Source organism: Phyllostomus discolor, chromosome 4 (genome assembly GCF_004126475.2).
Source record: "Phyllostomus discolor isolate MPI-MPIP mPhyDis1 chromosome 4, mPhyDis1.pri.v3, whole genome shotgun sequence".
Classification (NCBI taxonomy): Eukaryota; Metazoa; Chordata; class Mammalia; order Chiroptera; family Phyllostomidae; genus Phyllostomus; species Phyllostomus discolor.
The window spans coordinates 128,428,005-128,444,562 of NC_040906.2; the positions used below are offsets into that span (position 1 = coordinate 128,428,005).

General features: G+C 37.8%; 1 protein-coding gene across 1 annotated transcript in view; it reads left to right on the plus strand.

Annotated features, from left to right (window-relative positions):
• Nucleotides 1–16,558, plus strand: part of PRIM2 (DNA primase subunit 2) — a 291,593-nt gene that overhangs the window by 188,343 nt on the left and 86,692 nt on the right. Inside the window, exon 10 of the mRNA XM_028510638.2 lies at nt 1,786–1,971. Within this exon, the coding sequence (XP_028366439.1) occupies nt 1,786–1,971 (186 nt within the window). The remainder of the gene's footprint in view (nt 1–1,785; nt 1,972–16,558) is intronic.

Below are 16,558 nucleotides of genomic sequence, written 5' to 3' on the forward strand. Positions count from 1 at the left end.
GCCAGTGGAATGAGGAAAATGAGGAGGTACAAACCACAACTTTGTGATCTTGGAATAACCCAGCTGGCTGGGGCAAAGCGTGCATATTGGTGGAGTCAAAGATGGCTCTTCTACCCTGCACTGTCACAAGCTTCCTCGTCATGATTTATGCCCCTGTTGGAGGCCTCTTTCCTTCACTTAACTGAGTAACAGGGAAAATTACGTTTTATTAACCTTCTCGTTGCCCAAAACATCCAATAAATATTTGTTCTGTGACATATAATTAAAAAGTAGTTCACTATAAACATTGAGGGAAACTTGCATATTCATACTAAGGATGTTGAATATTCATTGATGTTTTGAATTAGAATAATAGTTAAGAAAAATGATTTAGTAATAGTATGAAGGAACAAGAATGTACACATAGAGGGGTATTCAGTAGGGCTGCCCATGGAGGCTAGGGACCTGACTGAAAGTAGGTTAGGGATGGAAAAATTTGGTTGTTGCTGTGAAAGCATGAAGAAACTGCGTTGCCACTAGAGGGAGCAGGGACCTCAAGCAAAGTGCGACCTGCTCCTTTTTACAGGGAAAGTTGAACTTGCCAAGGAATAGCTGAGGGGGTGAGGATTTGTAGTGGGAGGAGGATATTTGAAGAAGTCAGAGAGAATGCAATTGAGACCATGAATGAAACAGTTGTATTGAAAGCACACAATGCTATTTTACCTTTGATGCCAAAGGAATGACCTGTACTTCTTTGTTTGAACTGTTGATTTCTTTAATACATTTATTTGAGTATTCCTTTCGAGAACCATTTCTCTTATTTTTGCGTTCTCCTTTGTTTTAAAAGTTCATCTGTGATTCAGCAACTGTGCTCTTGAGCATTTATCCCAGGGAAATTAAATTTTATGATCACACAAAAACCTGTACATTCATTTATTTGAAATCAACCCAAACTGGAAATAGCCCAAATGCCCTAAAGCAAGTGAATGGTTAAACAAATTGTGGTTTAGCTATGCCATGGAATATTACTCAACAATAAAAAGGGAGTGAACTACTGATACCCACAGTAACTAAGATGAATTTCGTGGGAGTTATCCTGAGTAAAAACCTAGTCCCAAAACATTACATACTATCTGATTACATAATATAATTGAAATGACAAATTTATAGAGATAGATTAATAGTTTTCAAGGGTGGTGGGTGCAGAATGTAGGTAGGGGCAGTTATGAAAGAGAAACATGAGGGATCCTCGCAGTGATGGAACAGTTCTGCATCTTGACTGTGATGGTGGAGGCCGGAACCTGTGACAAAATTACATAAAATGAAATAAACTACAGGAATGCACATGTAAGAGCAACTGAGGAAATCTAACTAAGACAAGTGGGTTATGTCAATGTCAATATCTTGGATGTGATAATATAATTTAGTTTTATAAGATATTTCCTTAGGGGGGAAACTGGATATATGATAATATCTCTTTGTGTTATTTCTTACAACTACATGTGAATCTATAGTTTCTCAAAGGAAAAAGTTTAATTAAAATTTTTAAAAAGAATTCATTTAAATAAATTTTAATGTTTTATTTAACCCCCAAACCAAAATATTTATAATTTCAACATGTAATCAATATAAAAATAGTAATAAAAAGTTTATCTATAATCACAATAAGACAGTAATTCTTATAATTTTTGTTTTTATCACAATTAGAATGAATTTGCAATTTGCAAATTAGATGGAATTTGCAACAAATACTGTGACTGACTTGATAAATCTTCCATGTAACCAAAACCTCTTTTTTTCTTGTAGCTCTCCATCAAATCCTTTCCACCTTGCATGCGTCAGTTACACAAAGCCTTGCGGGAAAACCACCATCTTCGCCATGGAGGCCGAATGCAGTATGGCCTCTTCCTGAAGGGCATTGGTTTGACATTGGAGCAGGCATTGCAGTTCTGGAAGCAGGAATTTATCAGAGGAAAGATGGATCCAGACAAGGTAATAATAGAAAATAGGAACAGTCGCTGAAATTTTACTTTGGTCTGAAAACTAAATGGTGTATTTTTTGATACACCATTTAGGAGCATACACAATATGCTCCTGAAATGTACTTGAAAATTCTAAAAGATAAACATGCCTACACTTTCTTTTAGGTGAAAACAAAACCAAACAAAAGACCCTTCATTTTTTAATCTAATAGATGATAAGCAAAAAATTGGGAGAGTTACATTAATTCCAAGGGGAAGATTGAAACAGCAGTGTAAGGTGTAAAGCAATGCCTAAATGAAGAGTCTTCTCCTCTGTAGGTATACTGCCAGTAGTTGTTATGAGACTGAAATTACTTTCTGAGTTATATTTCTGTAGGAATGTATGTATATATATAGTATACAAATACATGTGTGCGTACGTGCCAGTGAGTCAGCTCTGACTCTTGGCAATCCTATGACTGAGTGATGTCCACAATGTCCTGTCCTCAGCAGCCCTGCTCAGCTCCTGTAGACTCCTGCTTATGGCTTCTGTCATAGAATCAATCCCTTTCATATGAGGTCTTCCTCTTCTCCTGCTGCCTTCTGTTTTCCCCCCGGCATTATTGTTTTTTCCAAGATAACCCTGCCTTCTCATGACATGCTAGAAGTTGGACAGCTTCAGTTCTGTCATCTTTGCCTCCAGTGATGTTTCAGGCTTAATTTGCTCTTGGGCCCACTTGTTCGTCTTTCTGGCTGTCTGGGGTATTCACAGAGCTCTCCTCCCACATCATATTTCAAATGAACCAGTCTTTTTCCTGTTAGCTGTCTTCACTGTCCAACTTTCACATCTGTACATAGTAACTGGGAAAATTGGGTGTGGATGATCTTAGTTTTGACCTCTAATGACACATCTTTGCTCTTGGTGATCTTTTTAAATTTTTCATTGCTGCCACAATTTCTTGGCTGCAGTCTCCATTTGAATTGATGACTAATCTAAAGCAAGCAAAATCTTTAACAATTTTGACACCTCCCTTGTCTGTGTTAAAGTTGTGTATTTCTTCTATAAAGTTGAATGTGTTGATGTTCAAATGCAGTCCTGCTTTGGCACTTCTTTCACTTTCATCAGAAGTCATTTCAAATTATTGCCGCTTTCTGCCTGTATGATTGTATTATCTGCATATCTTAAATTATTGGTATTTCTTATATCAAAATCTACTCTTCCTCCTCTGAATTCTAGTCCATTATGATATGTTCTATGTACAGCAAATAAAGAGATAAACTATACCCTTGCCTGACACCTTTGTCTGTAGGAAACCATCCTGTCTCTCCCAGTTCTGTGCTGACCATGGCTTCCTGTCCACAAGACAGGCCACTCATCAGGACAGTCAAGGGCTGAGGCACACCCATTTCTCTCGGGACAACCCATAGCTTTTTAGGATCCACACAGTCAAAGGCTTTACTGTATGTAGTCTGTAAAACATGGAAAACCCTCTTCTGTGGGGCGCTCCAGTATTGAGAGAACGTTTGCAATTGGTTCTTACCTGCCTCTTCCTTGTTTGAAGCTGCCAGCTTGAACATCTGGCATTTCTTGCTTCATGGAAGGTAGAACCCTTTGTTAGTTAGGTCACCTTGAGCTTCACTATACTCGTGTGGGAAATCAGAGCAATGGTCTTGTACTCCTTCGTATCTTCTTTCTTGAAGATTGGGCTGTATATTGACCATTTCCAATCTGGAGGTCATTGTTTTGATTTCCATATTTTTGGACATGTTTTTGTAAGGATTATGACAGATTCTGTCTCTGGGACCTGAAATACTTCCATTGGCATGCCATTTACCAGGGTGACTTATTTCTTCCTGATACTTTCAGGGCAGCTTTCATTTCACTTTCTAGTGTTATAGATTCTTTTCCCTAGGAATCTTCTTCAAAGGCATCTGTCATCCTTTTGTCTCTTCTTGTATGTATTTTCAGTACACTGTTTCTACCTGCTCTTTATTTTTTTTCCTGGTTAGATAAGGTGCTTCCTTGTTGGCTTGAATTTCCCTTTGATTTCTTGAATCTTTCGTAGCAGTCTCTGTTTTTCCTTTGTAATTGTCCTCTTCTATCTCCTTATATTGCCATTGTAATAATTGCCTTCATTTCTACGTGACAGCTGTTGAAAAGCGAGTTCAGGATCCTAACCCTGCTTTTGTCACCTTTTGCATTTGCCTCTCGTTTGCCACTAACAATTTTTAGTGTTTCTTCTGTCACCCATCTCGATTTATCTTTTGCTTTCACTTCTGGCATTTTTTTTTCACATTCCTCCATGATGATATTTCTAGGCTTAGTTCTTCTGGTTCTTGGCCTATTAAATGTAACAGTGCAATCTGTTTTTAATGTGGACTTAAAATCTAGCAGTAGTGTTTTTTACATTGTATTTTGACACTACAGTTCCTTTAGTGCTTTCTTTAGCTTTACTCTAATGTTTGTTGTTAACAGTTCATGGTCAGCACCACAATCTGCTCCTGGTCTTGTTTGGCAGAGAGAATACAGCTTCTGTTTGATCTCCGTGCTGGCCATCTGGCGCTGTCCGTGTACACAGTTGTCTGTTCACTTGTCTGAAGCATGGGTTTGTGATTGACAAGTTGATAGCTTCGCACAAATCTACGAGCCAACCTCCTGCTCTATTTCTGACCCTTAGTTTGAGTTTTTTGATGACAGTTGATTCTGCCTTCTTTCCTACTTTTGTTTCTATATTTATCAGCATGTCAGCTTCTTCTTGCATACTTGTATAAAAGTTTTCATTTTTTTCTTCTCCAGTTTCTGCAGATGGAATATAGATTTGAATGATGATTATATTAATAGGTTTTCCTAGAAGTCTGATTACATATATGCACATATAATGTCATTTTCAGGACTAGGCAATATTAACAAAGTGAAAACAATTTAAAATGTTTTCTATTGTGTTATACTGAATTATGTTATGAAGCATTTTTAGGTAGACATTGAAAGAACTGTTTTTAAATTTATCTGTAATACCCAGGTTCCCAATCCTATTCTTTATTTAATAGTACTAGCTAACGACATTTTATTTTGAAAATATGGTTTCTTGCCTCTTTAAAGCCATGGCACCGTGCTACAAAGTAAATTTTTTATTGATGTATTTCTTGGATTCTTCTTCCTACTAAAGATAAATTATGAAACCAAAAATATTTACCGAGTACATTTTTCTCTTTTTTAAAAGATTTTATTTCTTTTTCATTTTTTAAATTTTATTGGTTATACTATTAAATTTGTCCTGATTTATCCCCCCTTTGCTCCCCTTCACCCAGCACCTGTAACTCCCTCATGTAATTCTCCTACCCTTGTTCATGTCTGTAGGTCATACATGTAAGTTCTTTGGCTATTCCATTTCCTATACTGTACTTTACATTTCCTATACTGTAACTACCCATTTGTACTTCTTAATCCCCTTGCCTCTCACCCATTCTCCTACACTCCTTCCCATCTCTTTTAACCTTTGGCATTTTAATTAGGATGCATCTTGGGGTCGGCTTCTTTGCGTCCATCTTGTTTGGGACTCTCTGTGCTTCCTGGTCTTTCATATCTCTTTCTTTCACCAGATCAGGGAAGTTTCTTTCATTATTTTTTCAATAGATTTCCAATTTCTCTTCTCCTTTAGATACCCCTATTATGTGAATGTTGTATTGCTTAAAGTTGTCCCATAGGCTGCTTACACGACCCTCATTTTTTTTTTTTATTCTTTTCTCTTCTCGTTGTTCTGATTGGTTGTTTTTTGCATCCTTATGTTCCAAATCATTTGATTTGATTCTTGGCTTCACCCACTCTACTGTTGTTTCCCTGTAAATTGTTCTTTATTTCAATTAGTGTATCTTTCATTTCTGATTGGGTCTTTTTTATGCTGTTGAGGTCCTCACTAAGTTCCTTGAACATGCTTATAACCAGTGTTTTGAACTCAACATCTGACAGATTGCTTATCTCCATTTCATTTAGCTCTTTTCCTGGAGTTTTGATCTGTCCTTTCATTTAGGCTATGTTTCTTTTCTCTTCATTTTGGCAGCCTGCCTGTGTTTGTTTCTATGTATTAGGTAGAGCTGCTTTGACTGCCTGTCTCAGCAGTGTGGCCTAATGTAGTAGGTGTCCTGTAGGGTCCAGTGGCACAGACTCCCCTGTCACCCAAGCTGGGTACTCAAGGTGTACCCTTCGTGTGAGCTGAGTACACCCTCTTCTTGTAGTTGAGACTTGGTTGCTGTTGGCAGATCAATGGGAGAGATTTACAAGGCCAGTCAGCTGCAAGGGTTGGCTGTGGTACTCTGATGTGTTTTGTAGCTGTCCAGCAGGTATGCTGGCCTGGGGTTTTCCAGGTGATGCAGGCCAAGGTCAGCCCCGACCTGTGTTTTGCCCAGAGCCACCCTACCTGAGTTATAAAGCAATCTGAGATGGCTGCTACTTGTGCTGGGCTTGGAGATTCTCAGGCAAAGCCAGGCTATGCATCTAGGCTGCTAGTTTCTGGCTGGGGTCACTGAGGCCAGCTGCTTGTTTTAGAGGATTTAGGAAATTGTAAAGAATGAGCCAAGACCAGCCATTCACATGGAAAACCAGCTTGGGTAGGCCCATAAGTTGGGTGGGGTGGAGTCTCTGGGGATCTCCAAGGCTGGTAAAACAGTGTTAGCCAGGTTGATGGAGTCTTGGATAGGCACCAGTCTGTGGGCTCTGTTGGGGGAGGGCCCAGGAAAGGGACAATGGCCTCTGCTCACCTTGATGGCAGACACTACAGTTTTTCCCTGTATACCACTGGTGCCTTTCAAGCAGCTATCCTGGTGCTGGAGCTCCAGGGGAGTAAGTGAGTAGGTGAGTCGATGTGTGGGTTCTTCAAGAGAAACTACATGGGGCTTCAGCAGTTTCTTCCACCAATTCAATGCCCGCTGTTTTTTGCAGCCAGACATTGTGGGAACTTATCTTCCTGGCACTGGAACCCTGGGCTGGGGACCTGGTGTGGGGCTGGGGCTCCTTGTTCCCAGGATATCCCTCCTGAATTTTTATCCACCACACGTGGATGTGGGACCAGCCAGCTGTGCCCCTCCTACCAGTCTGGATGGATATGGTTTCTTTCATTTCGTAGTTTTCAGACTTGATTTCACTTGATTTCTGTTGGTTCTGAGCAATGGTTATTCTATATTTTAATTGTGATTTTGTTGTGGTTGTGTTAAAGAGGCGAGCCATGCCTGCCTACGCCACCATGTTAGCCAGAAGTTCCCTAAGTACATCATTTTCTAATACTTTATTATGTCTTATATTAGTGTGGTAGTGTGACTATAACAAAATAGCATAGACAGGTACCTTAAACAACAGAAATTATTTTTTCTAGTTCTGGAGGCGTGCAACCCAAAATCAAGGTGTTGATTTTGTCTTTGTCTGAAAGGTTTGTCTTTTCTGAAGCCTGTTTCCCTAACTTCCAGGTAGCCACCATCTCTGTGCTCACCTGGCCTTTTCTCTGTGCCCTCACTTCCCTGATGTCTTTACTTATAAAGACACCAATCAGAAGGGATTACTATCTACCCGTACCATCTTACTTAATCTTCATTACCTGTTTAAATGCCCTGTCTCCAAATACAGTCACAATTTCAAGTGAGGGCTTCAATGTTTGAATTTTAGGAGGACACAATTCAGTCCACATGTCTCTAGCTTCATATATTTTTATAAGTTAAGATTCTTTTACAATATATCAAAAGCTCTTACAGTTTTTATAGATTCGTTTTATAAACTGTTTTCATTGTTATCATATAGAGTCTTAATTTATTATTTAATAGGGTTTTCTTTAAACACAATTTTGGATACTGTTATTAGACTTCCATTATATATATTTTTATTGCATTTCATTGTTTATGCTATTATAGTTATCCCCATTTTTAAAGGTAACATTCTGATTATAGAAAATATGAAAAATACAAAAAAATTACCTGCCATTTCCTTATTGAGAAATAATTACCTTGAACATTTAGCCTTTCTCTGTAACCTAGGTAGCCAGATACCATTGTTCTTTCCCCCGTTGTAGATTTTGATGTTATATTATGATTATTTCCCAGTGTCGCTGAGTGATATTTGAAAATACTGTTTGGGTTAGCTGTCAGACGACACATCCTTTGAAAGTGATTTAATATGGTTAATTAACTTTCCCCTATTATTGGGCATATGGTTGTGTCTCTTTGGCTCTGTCATAAATGTTACTGCAATGGATATCCTAAGCACATAAATCCTTGATTATAGTTCTGATTATGTCTTCTGTATATATTCATCAGGTAATAAAATTACCTGGTGAAAACTGTAGACAGTTTTAAAGTTTTGATATATGCTATGAAATGACTGTTAGGAAAGGTTTTGGTTCAGGCTCTCATGAAGCTATGTATCTTGCTTTGTCATTGATTTTATATATTATTACTTCAAAATGTTTTTGATATTTTATTAGGAATTTGCATATTAAGTAGGAAGGAGTATTAGGGTTCTCTAAGGAAACAGAACCAATAGAATGCATGTACACTGAAAGAGATTATAAGGAATGGCTCATGTGATTATGGAGGCTAAGAAGTCCCAAGATCTGCAGTCAGCATTCTGGAGCCTCAGGAATGCCAGTTCCAGTTCAAGGGCAAGTAGGCTTGAGACCCAGGAAGAGCTGGTGTTTCAGCTTTAGTCCGAAGGCAGGGACAAATCCGTGCCCCAGCTTAAGGCAGTCAGGCAGGAGGAAGTGCCCTGTTACTGGGGGATCAGCCCTTTTGCTTTATTCATATCTTCCAAAGATTGGGGTTGGCTTAGTCCCACCACCTCCAGGGACCAATCTGTCATACCAGTCAACAAATTCAAATGTTAATCTTATCCAGAAACACCCTCAACAGACACACCCAGAATAATGTTTGATGAAAGTCTGGGCACCCTGTGGCCCAGTCAAGTTGACACAAAATTAACCATCTCGGTGGGTAAATCTTTATGAACTGCGGAGAGAGTAAGGCCATGGTTTTGAAGTGAAAAGAGAGAAGCAAAGTTAGCATTTTGGCGTGGCTTGTGCTGTGCAATGAGAGGGGGAAGGGGAAAGTGACAGAAGGGAAAACTTGTTCTAAATACTAGGACTTTGGCTTGCACACCTGCTCACTGAACTACCTGTTTTTATATGTATCTGGGATGGCCTATGTAGAAGTGTCATCGGTATTTAGTTATTTTTAAACCCGTGTGCTTGAAAATAGTTTTTGAATGGGATTTTTATTTTGCATTGTAAATGTTTTCTTAAAAATTATTGCAAAAGCAAATCAGTAACTATTTTTACCTTTCTAGATAATATATAGCAGTTTGTATATTCATTAGCTTATTATTGATGATAGCAAATCTATTATTTTGACAAAAGATTATAAATTATACTTATGATTTATGGTGTCTGTCTAGTGTTCTATTTTAGAGTCTGTATTTGTAAATACACGTTTATGTTTTTCTCAATGATATCTCTTACATATTTTTGCAGTAAAATGTAATATAGTATTTTTTAGTTTACTAAATATTCTCTTCAGTTTAATAATTGTTCCTCATTGTTAATTACATGCACAATTAAAAATACTCTTACGAAATGTAAAAATTGGTGGCTTAAATACCACTGATAAAGAGTGAGTAAGGAGGATGCACGTTAGACATTTTTTGCAGTGCTCGAAAGGACTCAGTGCGAACCCTAGGGAGGATTTGGAGCAGTCACTTCTGTTGAATGGCTTACTTCCTGACAATGCAATACAGTGTTGTGGTGACACGGCCAGTTTCAACTGAAATTCTCCTTTACTATTGTTCATTGTATGACCATATATTAGATTTTTTTCTCTTTATGCTTATGTCCTCATTGGGACTTATTTGAGATACCTTGCTTTATGCATCTGAGCAGAAATTGTGGGTACTCAGCAATTTTTTTTTTAAAGATTTTATTTATTTATTTTTAGAGAGGGAAGGGAGGGAGAGAGAGAGAGAGAGAGAGAGAGAGAGACAGACATCAATGTGCGGTTGCTGGGGGTTCTGGCCTGCAACCCAGGAATGTACCCTGGCTGGGAATCGAACCTGGGACACTTTGGTTCCCAGCCTGCGCTCAATCCACTGAGCTATGCCAGCCAGGGCTAGTACTCAGCAATTATTTTTGAGGCAACAGAGAAGGGCTTTGTCCCTCACACACATTTTAGCTGTTAATGGTCATCACTGCCACCTTCCCAGGTCACACTGTCCTGCACTAAATATCTCTCTTCACTATCTCCTTTCTAAAAATTAAGCTCCATTCTTCATGAATTGATTGCCTAATCAGTATCTGTCTCTTTCTCCCTCCTTCCTTTGCATCTGTTGTTGTAGGCATTTATCTAGTTGGCTTTTTGTTTGTTTGTTTCATACTTGGAATACTTGTCTATCTGAGGTTTTGCTTAAAGTTGGAAGGGGGATTTGTTGTCCATATTTCAAAATAATCTAAAGTTGTATTAAGTAACTGTCATCCAGAGTATACATATTAAAAGAGAATGTCTCTAGATACTTTTTATTAAGGTTAATCAATTTATAATGTGCAGTCTCGTTTTCTCATTCAGACATTTTTGAGTAGTAACAATGTGGTTCTGGAAGCAACTTAACGTTCTGAGGCTCACTGTTAGTTGTCTTTTATTAGGAATTCAATATACTCGGTCCCTCTATGGATGTGAAAAGGAGCCAACTGACTATAAAATGCTTATTCAGAATTGTTAGTTTGGATTATTTTTCTGAACTTTAAAAACCATTTTAAGACTAGCATACACAATCCAGTATACAGTATTAATGATAGAGAGAGGTGCTGCCTTATATAGCTTCTGGTTACTTGCTGCCAGATTATGCTCTTACAATTTAGGGCACTTATCACTAATCATATTTATTCATTTCTTATCTATATCCTACAATTAGAATAAAAACCACATAAAAGCATATTGGCTTTCTTGTTCATTGTTGCATGTTTAGGAACCTGGAACAGTGCCTGAATCGTAGTAGGCACTCAATTATTGCTCATTGAGTGACCTGAAGAATAAGTCCCCATAGATATAAATTCATGGAAAATCTATTTTTCCCAAATGTCTTTCCATAATCAGTACTATATAACTGTTTGTTAATATGCTGTTATCCCATTTATAGTGAACTTAATGCTGAATTACAGCAAGAATTTCAGTGGGACCTGAAATTTGCATAGGAAATATTGATTTTATAACTTAGAAGGAATTTCTCATCATGGGCTTGCCAAAGGGGTCTGTGGTTTAAAAAAAAGGTTATCATAGTAGAGGACAGGGCTTCTAGTTTATTGCGTTACACTTAGTTAATTGTTCAGGAACTGCAGTTTTCATTTTTTCCCCCACTAAATTAGGACTAGAATACTTACACTGATCTATGCTTATTGAACTTTGTACACACTGTCTTTGTAACTGCTGTCTTTGTTGCATGTGTGTCTTAGGACTGGATTTTGCACCACTTGAATGCAGGGACTATGACTCTTCCACTGTGGGTCTCAAGGGCTTACCTTAGGACAAGACCTGGCAACCCATCGATGTTTGCTGAGTGTGCAGTAAAAGTCTGCCCAGGCTTTACAAGTGGCTGTCAGTATGAGAAAATAAATCATCTTTGTTTCTTTTTAGGTAGAGCTATACTTCTAAAAAGTTATAAAGTATTATTACTAATTTTAGTAGCTAGCCAAATTTGTTGTCTTCCATGTATTTCTCTAAATCAAAATACAAGTTGGAAGAATATGCAGCTATGTAAGAAGGGGTAAGCAGTTATCATCATTATTAATGTCTAGAAATATATACTCAGTTACAAATATATAAATAATATAGTTGTCAAATTATGTCTTGTTAAGAGTACAGAAAATGCATATGTATATATATGTGTACACACGTATGCATACTCTGTCTACTTTGCATCGATCATTCAGCAGCTTTTTATTGAGTGTTCACAGTGGACAGGACACAAGCCCTTCTCTATGAGGACTTTTCAGTCTCCTGGAAAAACTGGATAGATATAAAAATACAAACTCAGCATGGTAATTGCTGTGGTAGAGGTGGTCACAGGATTCTACAGAACAGAAGGAGGAGCTGGTAGAAAGGAGAATAGTTACTGAGTGTGTCACTGAGTGAAGATGTTATATTTGCCAGGTAAAATTAAGGAGTTAGCCAGAGAAAGAAGCAAAATACCATGTTAAGGGAGCAGCATTGTTGAAGGACCTTAGATGAGAGAGTGTAGCTCACCCTTTCAGTAGTGGTACCCTGAACAGTAAAGGTGTGATTGCAGCTAGAGATGAGTCTGCAGACTTAGGTGTTTTTTTATTTATTATTTTTATTATTTTTTAATGTTCATTTTTATGGTATTTATTTCCATTACTATTTATTCCTCTTATGCTCTCTTCTACCTCGACCCATCTCCACCTCCACAACCACCACACTGTTGTCCATGAACCCTTTTTCTTTTTTGCTCAATCCCTCCACCTACCTAATTCCCCGCTCCCCACCCCTGCCCCGAGCTGTCAGCCTGCTCTCTGTCTATGAGTCTGTCTCTGTTTTGCGTGTTAGTTCAGTTTGTTCATTAGATTCCACATATGAGTGAAATCATATGGTATTTGTTTTAAAAATAATTACCAAAGATGGATGGATTAGTAGGCCAGGAGGAAGTGCTAACTGCCAACTGGGATCAGGTCAGCTATAAGGCTCAACCGATAACTGTAATTTAGTTAAACATATATATATATAATTTCATATATTTTTATATGCATGTTTATATATAAAATACATAAACATATAGATAATTTCATAATTTTGAATATTTACTAAAATTGTATAGTGAATGTGGGGATGTTTTGAAAGTATATTGACAAAAAAATAATATGAACAAAAATTCCACTTATTTTCCCACTTGGTACACATTAATTTGGCACCTCTAAATATGGATTTCTGATCATCTGGGCCAGTATTGATTTTTTTAAAAATGAGCAATCCATTTGGTTAAGATTTTAATCTTTAACCTATTTGGTAATAGGATGAGTTGAGAGATAGATGTAACTAGAAAACAATTTCAAAACACAGAGAAAGGGAAGGTATTGTTGAGGTAATGTGGAGTAAGGAAGTTATTAAAGTAGATCACGTTTCAGATTTCTTCAAGATCCTTTTTGAATTAGGATGTGAAGGAAGTGAATGACATGGGTTTGTAGAGAGATGAGTAAGGATAAGAAGATACAGTGAAGAAGGGATGAGGGGAGGCAGGGCATTGTTGGCTTTTTCGCTGTTTGTTTTTCTTCTATTACCTTATAATTTGTCATTCACGGAGTCTTTTTTCCCTTTTTTGTCATCTGGTTTGGGGTTGTTGTGATTTTTGGTTGTTGTCATTCTTAAATCTGTGCTTCAGACTTCTTGAATTTTACCTGGTCAGTATATTTGAACGTTGTTTTAATTTGGATGCATATTATACTAGAGTATAAAGGCTTTTAGTATTAAAATATCAACCACTTGCAAGAGAATATTCTGTTGTTATGAATGACCTTATAACAAACTAATTGCTTTAGGTTATACTTTACTCCAATAATATTAGTTTCATAATGTCGGGTTTTTATGCTCAGATTTAATTGCATATATTGAGTATGAATATTTATGATATATTAAAAAATTTTTAGTGAAGCCTTTTCAGTTACCCTTGTCAGTGGGAGTTGGGGACATTTGAAAATTGCATTTGGGTTGTCAAATAGCATTCTTTGGATTTGTGAATGATTTTGCAAGAGGTATTGAAGCTTTGAGTATCCTATTCTTTAAATAATTTCTTAGATTCCTAAAAGAAATGCATCTATGTTTTCTGTAAATAAACTATATAATTAATCTCAGTACAGTTTTATGCAAGTGTTTCTTAGTTGTAATTATTTACATGCCAGTGTACCTGAGAAAAAGCCTCGCACTGTGTACAAGAGATACATTAATCGAACCTAGGTTTATAGCATGAACATATATACTGCTATAATATCTGTTCACTTGGAACTTGGATATTAAATCACTTCAGCCGCTAGCTTTGCTAAAAATAAATTGAACTGGATAATTCTTATAATAAATTCAAAGTAATGTGTCCTCTTAATCAGATTGCTTATATTGTTGTTGTTCAAATGGCTTTGACCTGGCTGCACTGGATATTAAGCACAGCGTAGATCATGTTCATTTTATATAGCTGAGTTCCTGTCCTGATGATAGCATACTTAAGGTGTACTACATGTTGTTATAATTGGGTCAAGGAACATTTAACACTATTTAAAAAGCTTATCTCTTGTCCCAGAACCCAGCTTGCATCATGACTTAGAACAGACTTACGTTGTTAAAAATTGACTACCAAAGGATTAAAAATTGGCTGGTGCTGAAGGGGGGAATGGGAATGTATGAAGCATATTTATCACTCGGGTTTTTGTTTATAAGACCTCGGGTTCCCCCAGGAATGTACCAGGAGCATCAGCTCAGCATCATCTTGGAATTTGTGTGAAATGCAAACTCTCTGAATCAGACTCAGTCTGGAGCCAATAGTTTGTGGTTTCACAGTCCTTCCAGGTAAAATTGATGCATATAAAGATGGATAAACTATTATCTTTTTATTTTTTAAATATATTTTATTGATTATGCTATTACAGTTGTCCCAGTTTTTCTCCTTTGCCCCCCTCTGCCTAGTACCCCCATACCCTCCATCAAATGCCTGCCATTAGCTCATGTCTGTGGATGGTGCATATAAGTTCTTTGGCTTCTCCATTTCCTGTAATGTTCTTAACCTGCCCCTATCTATTTTGTACCTACCATTTATGCTTCTTAATCCCTGCACCTTTGTCCCCAATCTCCCCCTCCCCTCTCCCAGCTGACAGCCTTCCAAATGTTCTCTGTATCTATGGTTCTGTTCCTGTTGTGGTTGTTTGCTTAGTGGTTTTTTTTTTTTTTTAGATTCAGTTGTTGATAGTTGTGAATTTGTTGCCATTTTAATGTTCACAGTTTTGAACATCTTCTTCTTATTAGATAAGTCCTTTTAACATTTCATGTAATAATGACTTTGTGGTGATGAACTCTTTTAGCCTTACCTTGTCTGGGAAACAGTTTATCTGCCCTTCTATTCTAAATGATAGCATTTCTGGATAGAATAATCTAGGTAGTAGGTCATTCCTTTACATCACTTTGAATACTTCTTGTCAGTCCCTTCTAGCATGCAAAGTTTCTTTTGAGAAATCAGCTGATAGTCTTATGGGAACTCCCCTGTAGGTAACTAACTGCTTTTCTCTTGCTGCTTTTAAGATTCTCTCTATGTTTAACCTTGGGTATTTTAATTATGTTGTGTCTTGGTGCGGACCGCTTTGGGTCCAACTTATTTGCAACTCTGTGCTTCTTGGATTTGTATGTCTAGTGTATTTCCTTCACCAAATCAGGGATGTTTTCTTTCATTATCTTTTCTAACAGATTTCTAATTTCTTGCGTTCTCATCTCTTTCTGGCCTCCCTGTGATTCAGATGCTGGTACACATGGAGATGTCCCAGAGGCTCCTTAGACTGTCCTCATTTTTTAAATTCTTTTTTCTTGCTGTTCTGATTGAATGCCTTTTTCTTACTTACCTACCTAATCATTGGTTTGAATCTCAGCTTTATCCCCTTCACTGTTGGTTCCCTGTAGATTTTTCTTTATTTCACTTAATGTAACCTTCATTTCTACCTGGGTCTTTTTTATGCTTTTGTGATACCTAGTGAGTTAGTTCCTTGAGCATCCTGATAACCAGTGTTTTGAATTCTGCACATATTTGGTTGGTTATCTCTGTTTAATTTACTTCTTTTTTTGGAGTTTTCTCCTGTTCTTCCATTTGGGCCACATTTCTTTGTCTTCTCAGTTTGGCAGCCTCCCTATGTTGTTTTCTGTGTATTGCGTAGAGCTGCCTTGACTCCACGTCTTAGTATAGCGTGGCCTACTGTAGAAAAGGCACCTGTAAATTATGTGGGGAAGAGCCTTTGCTAATGGCCAGCGTGTCGCAACCTGATTCACCACCTTGTGGCTTTGTGTGGGGGGATGGCTTAGAGAGGGGACAATGCTGCTGCCTGGCTTCTAGAGGTTTGTCTGGGAGAAAGCTGTCTCCTGGCACTTGCCCTGTTCCCAGTTGCTTCACTTTTTCCGCATATACCACAAGTGCCCTTCTAGCTCTTGTACTGGTGCTGAATCCCAGAGCAGGTGAGTCTGTATAAGTCCTAAGTTTGTGTGGGCCCTTTAAGAGGAGTTTCCTGAAAATCCGGCAATTTCTTCCACTGCCCTAACCCCCACTAGTTTTTACAGCCAGAAATTATGGGGATTTATCTTCCTGGTGCTGGAACCCTTGGATGTATCTGGCTTGGGGCTGGTATCCCTCCTCCTGAAGTATCCCTCCTGATTTTCTCCACTACAAGTGGGACCAACCATTCCACCATCTCTCTGTGTGACACTGTGTTTCTGTGTCTCTCCGCCCTTCCTACCTGTCTGGATGAATGTGGCTTCTTTAAATCCTTGTCCGACTTCCAGACAGCTCGATTTTCTGACAGTTCTGGGTGATATTTGTTTTGTGGTGTAGTTACATTTTTTCT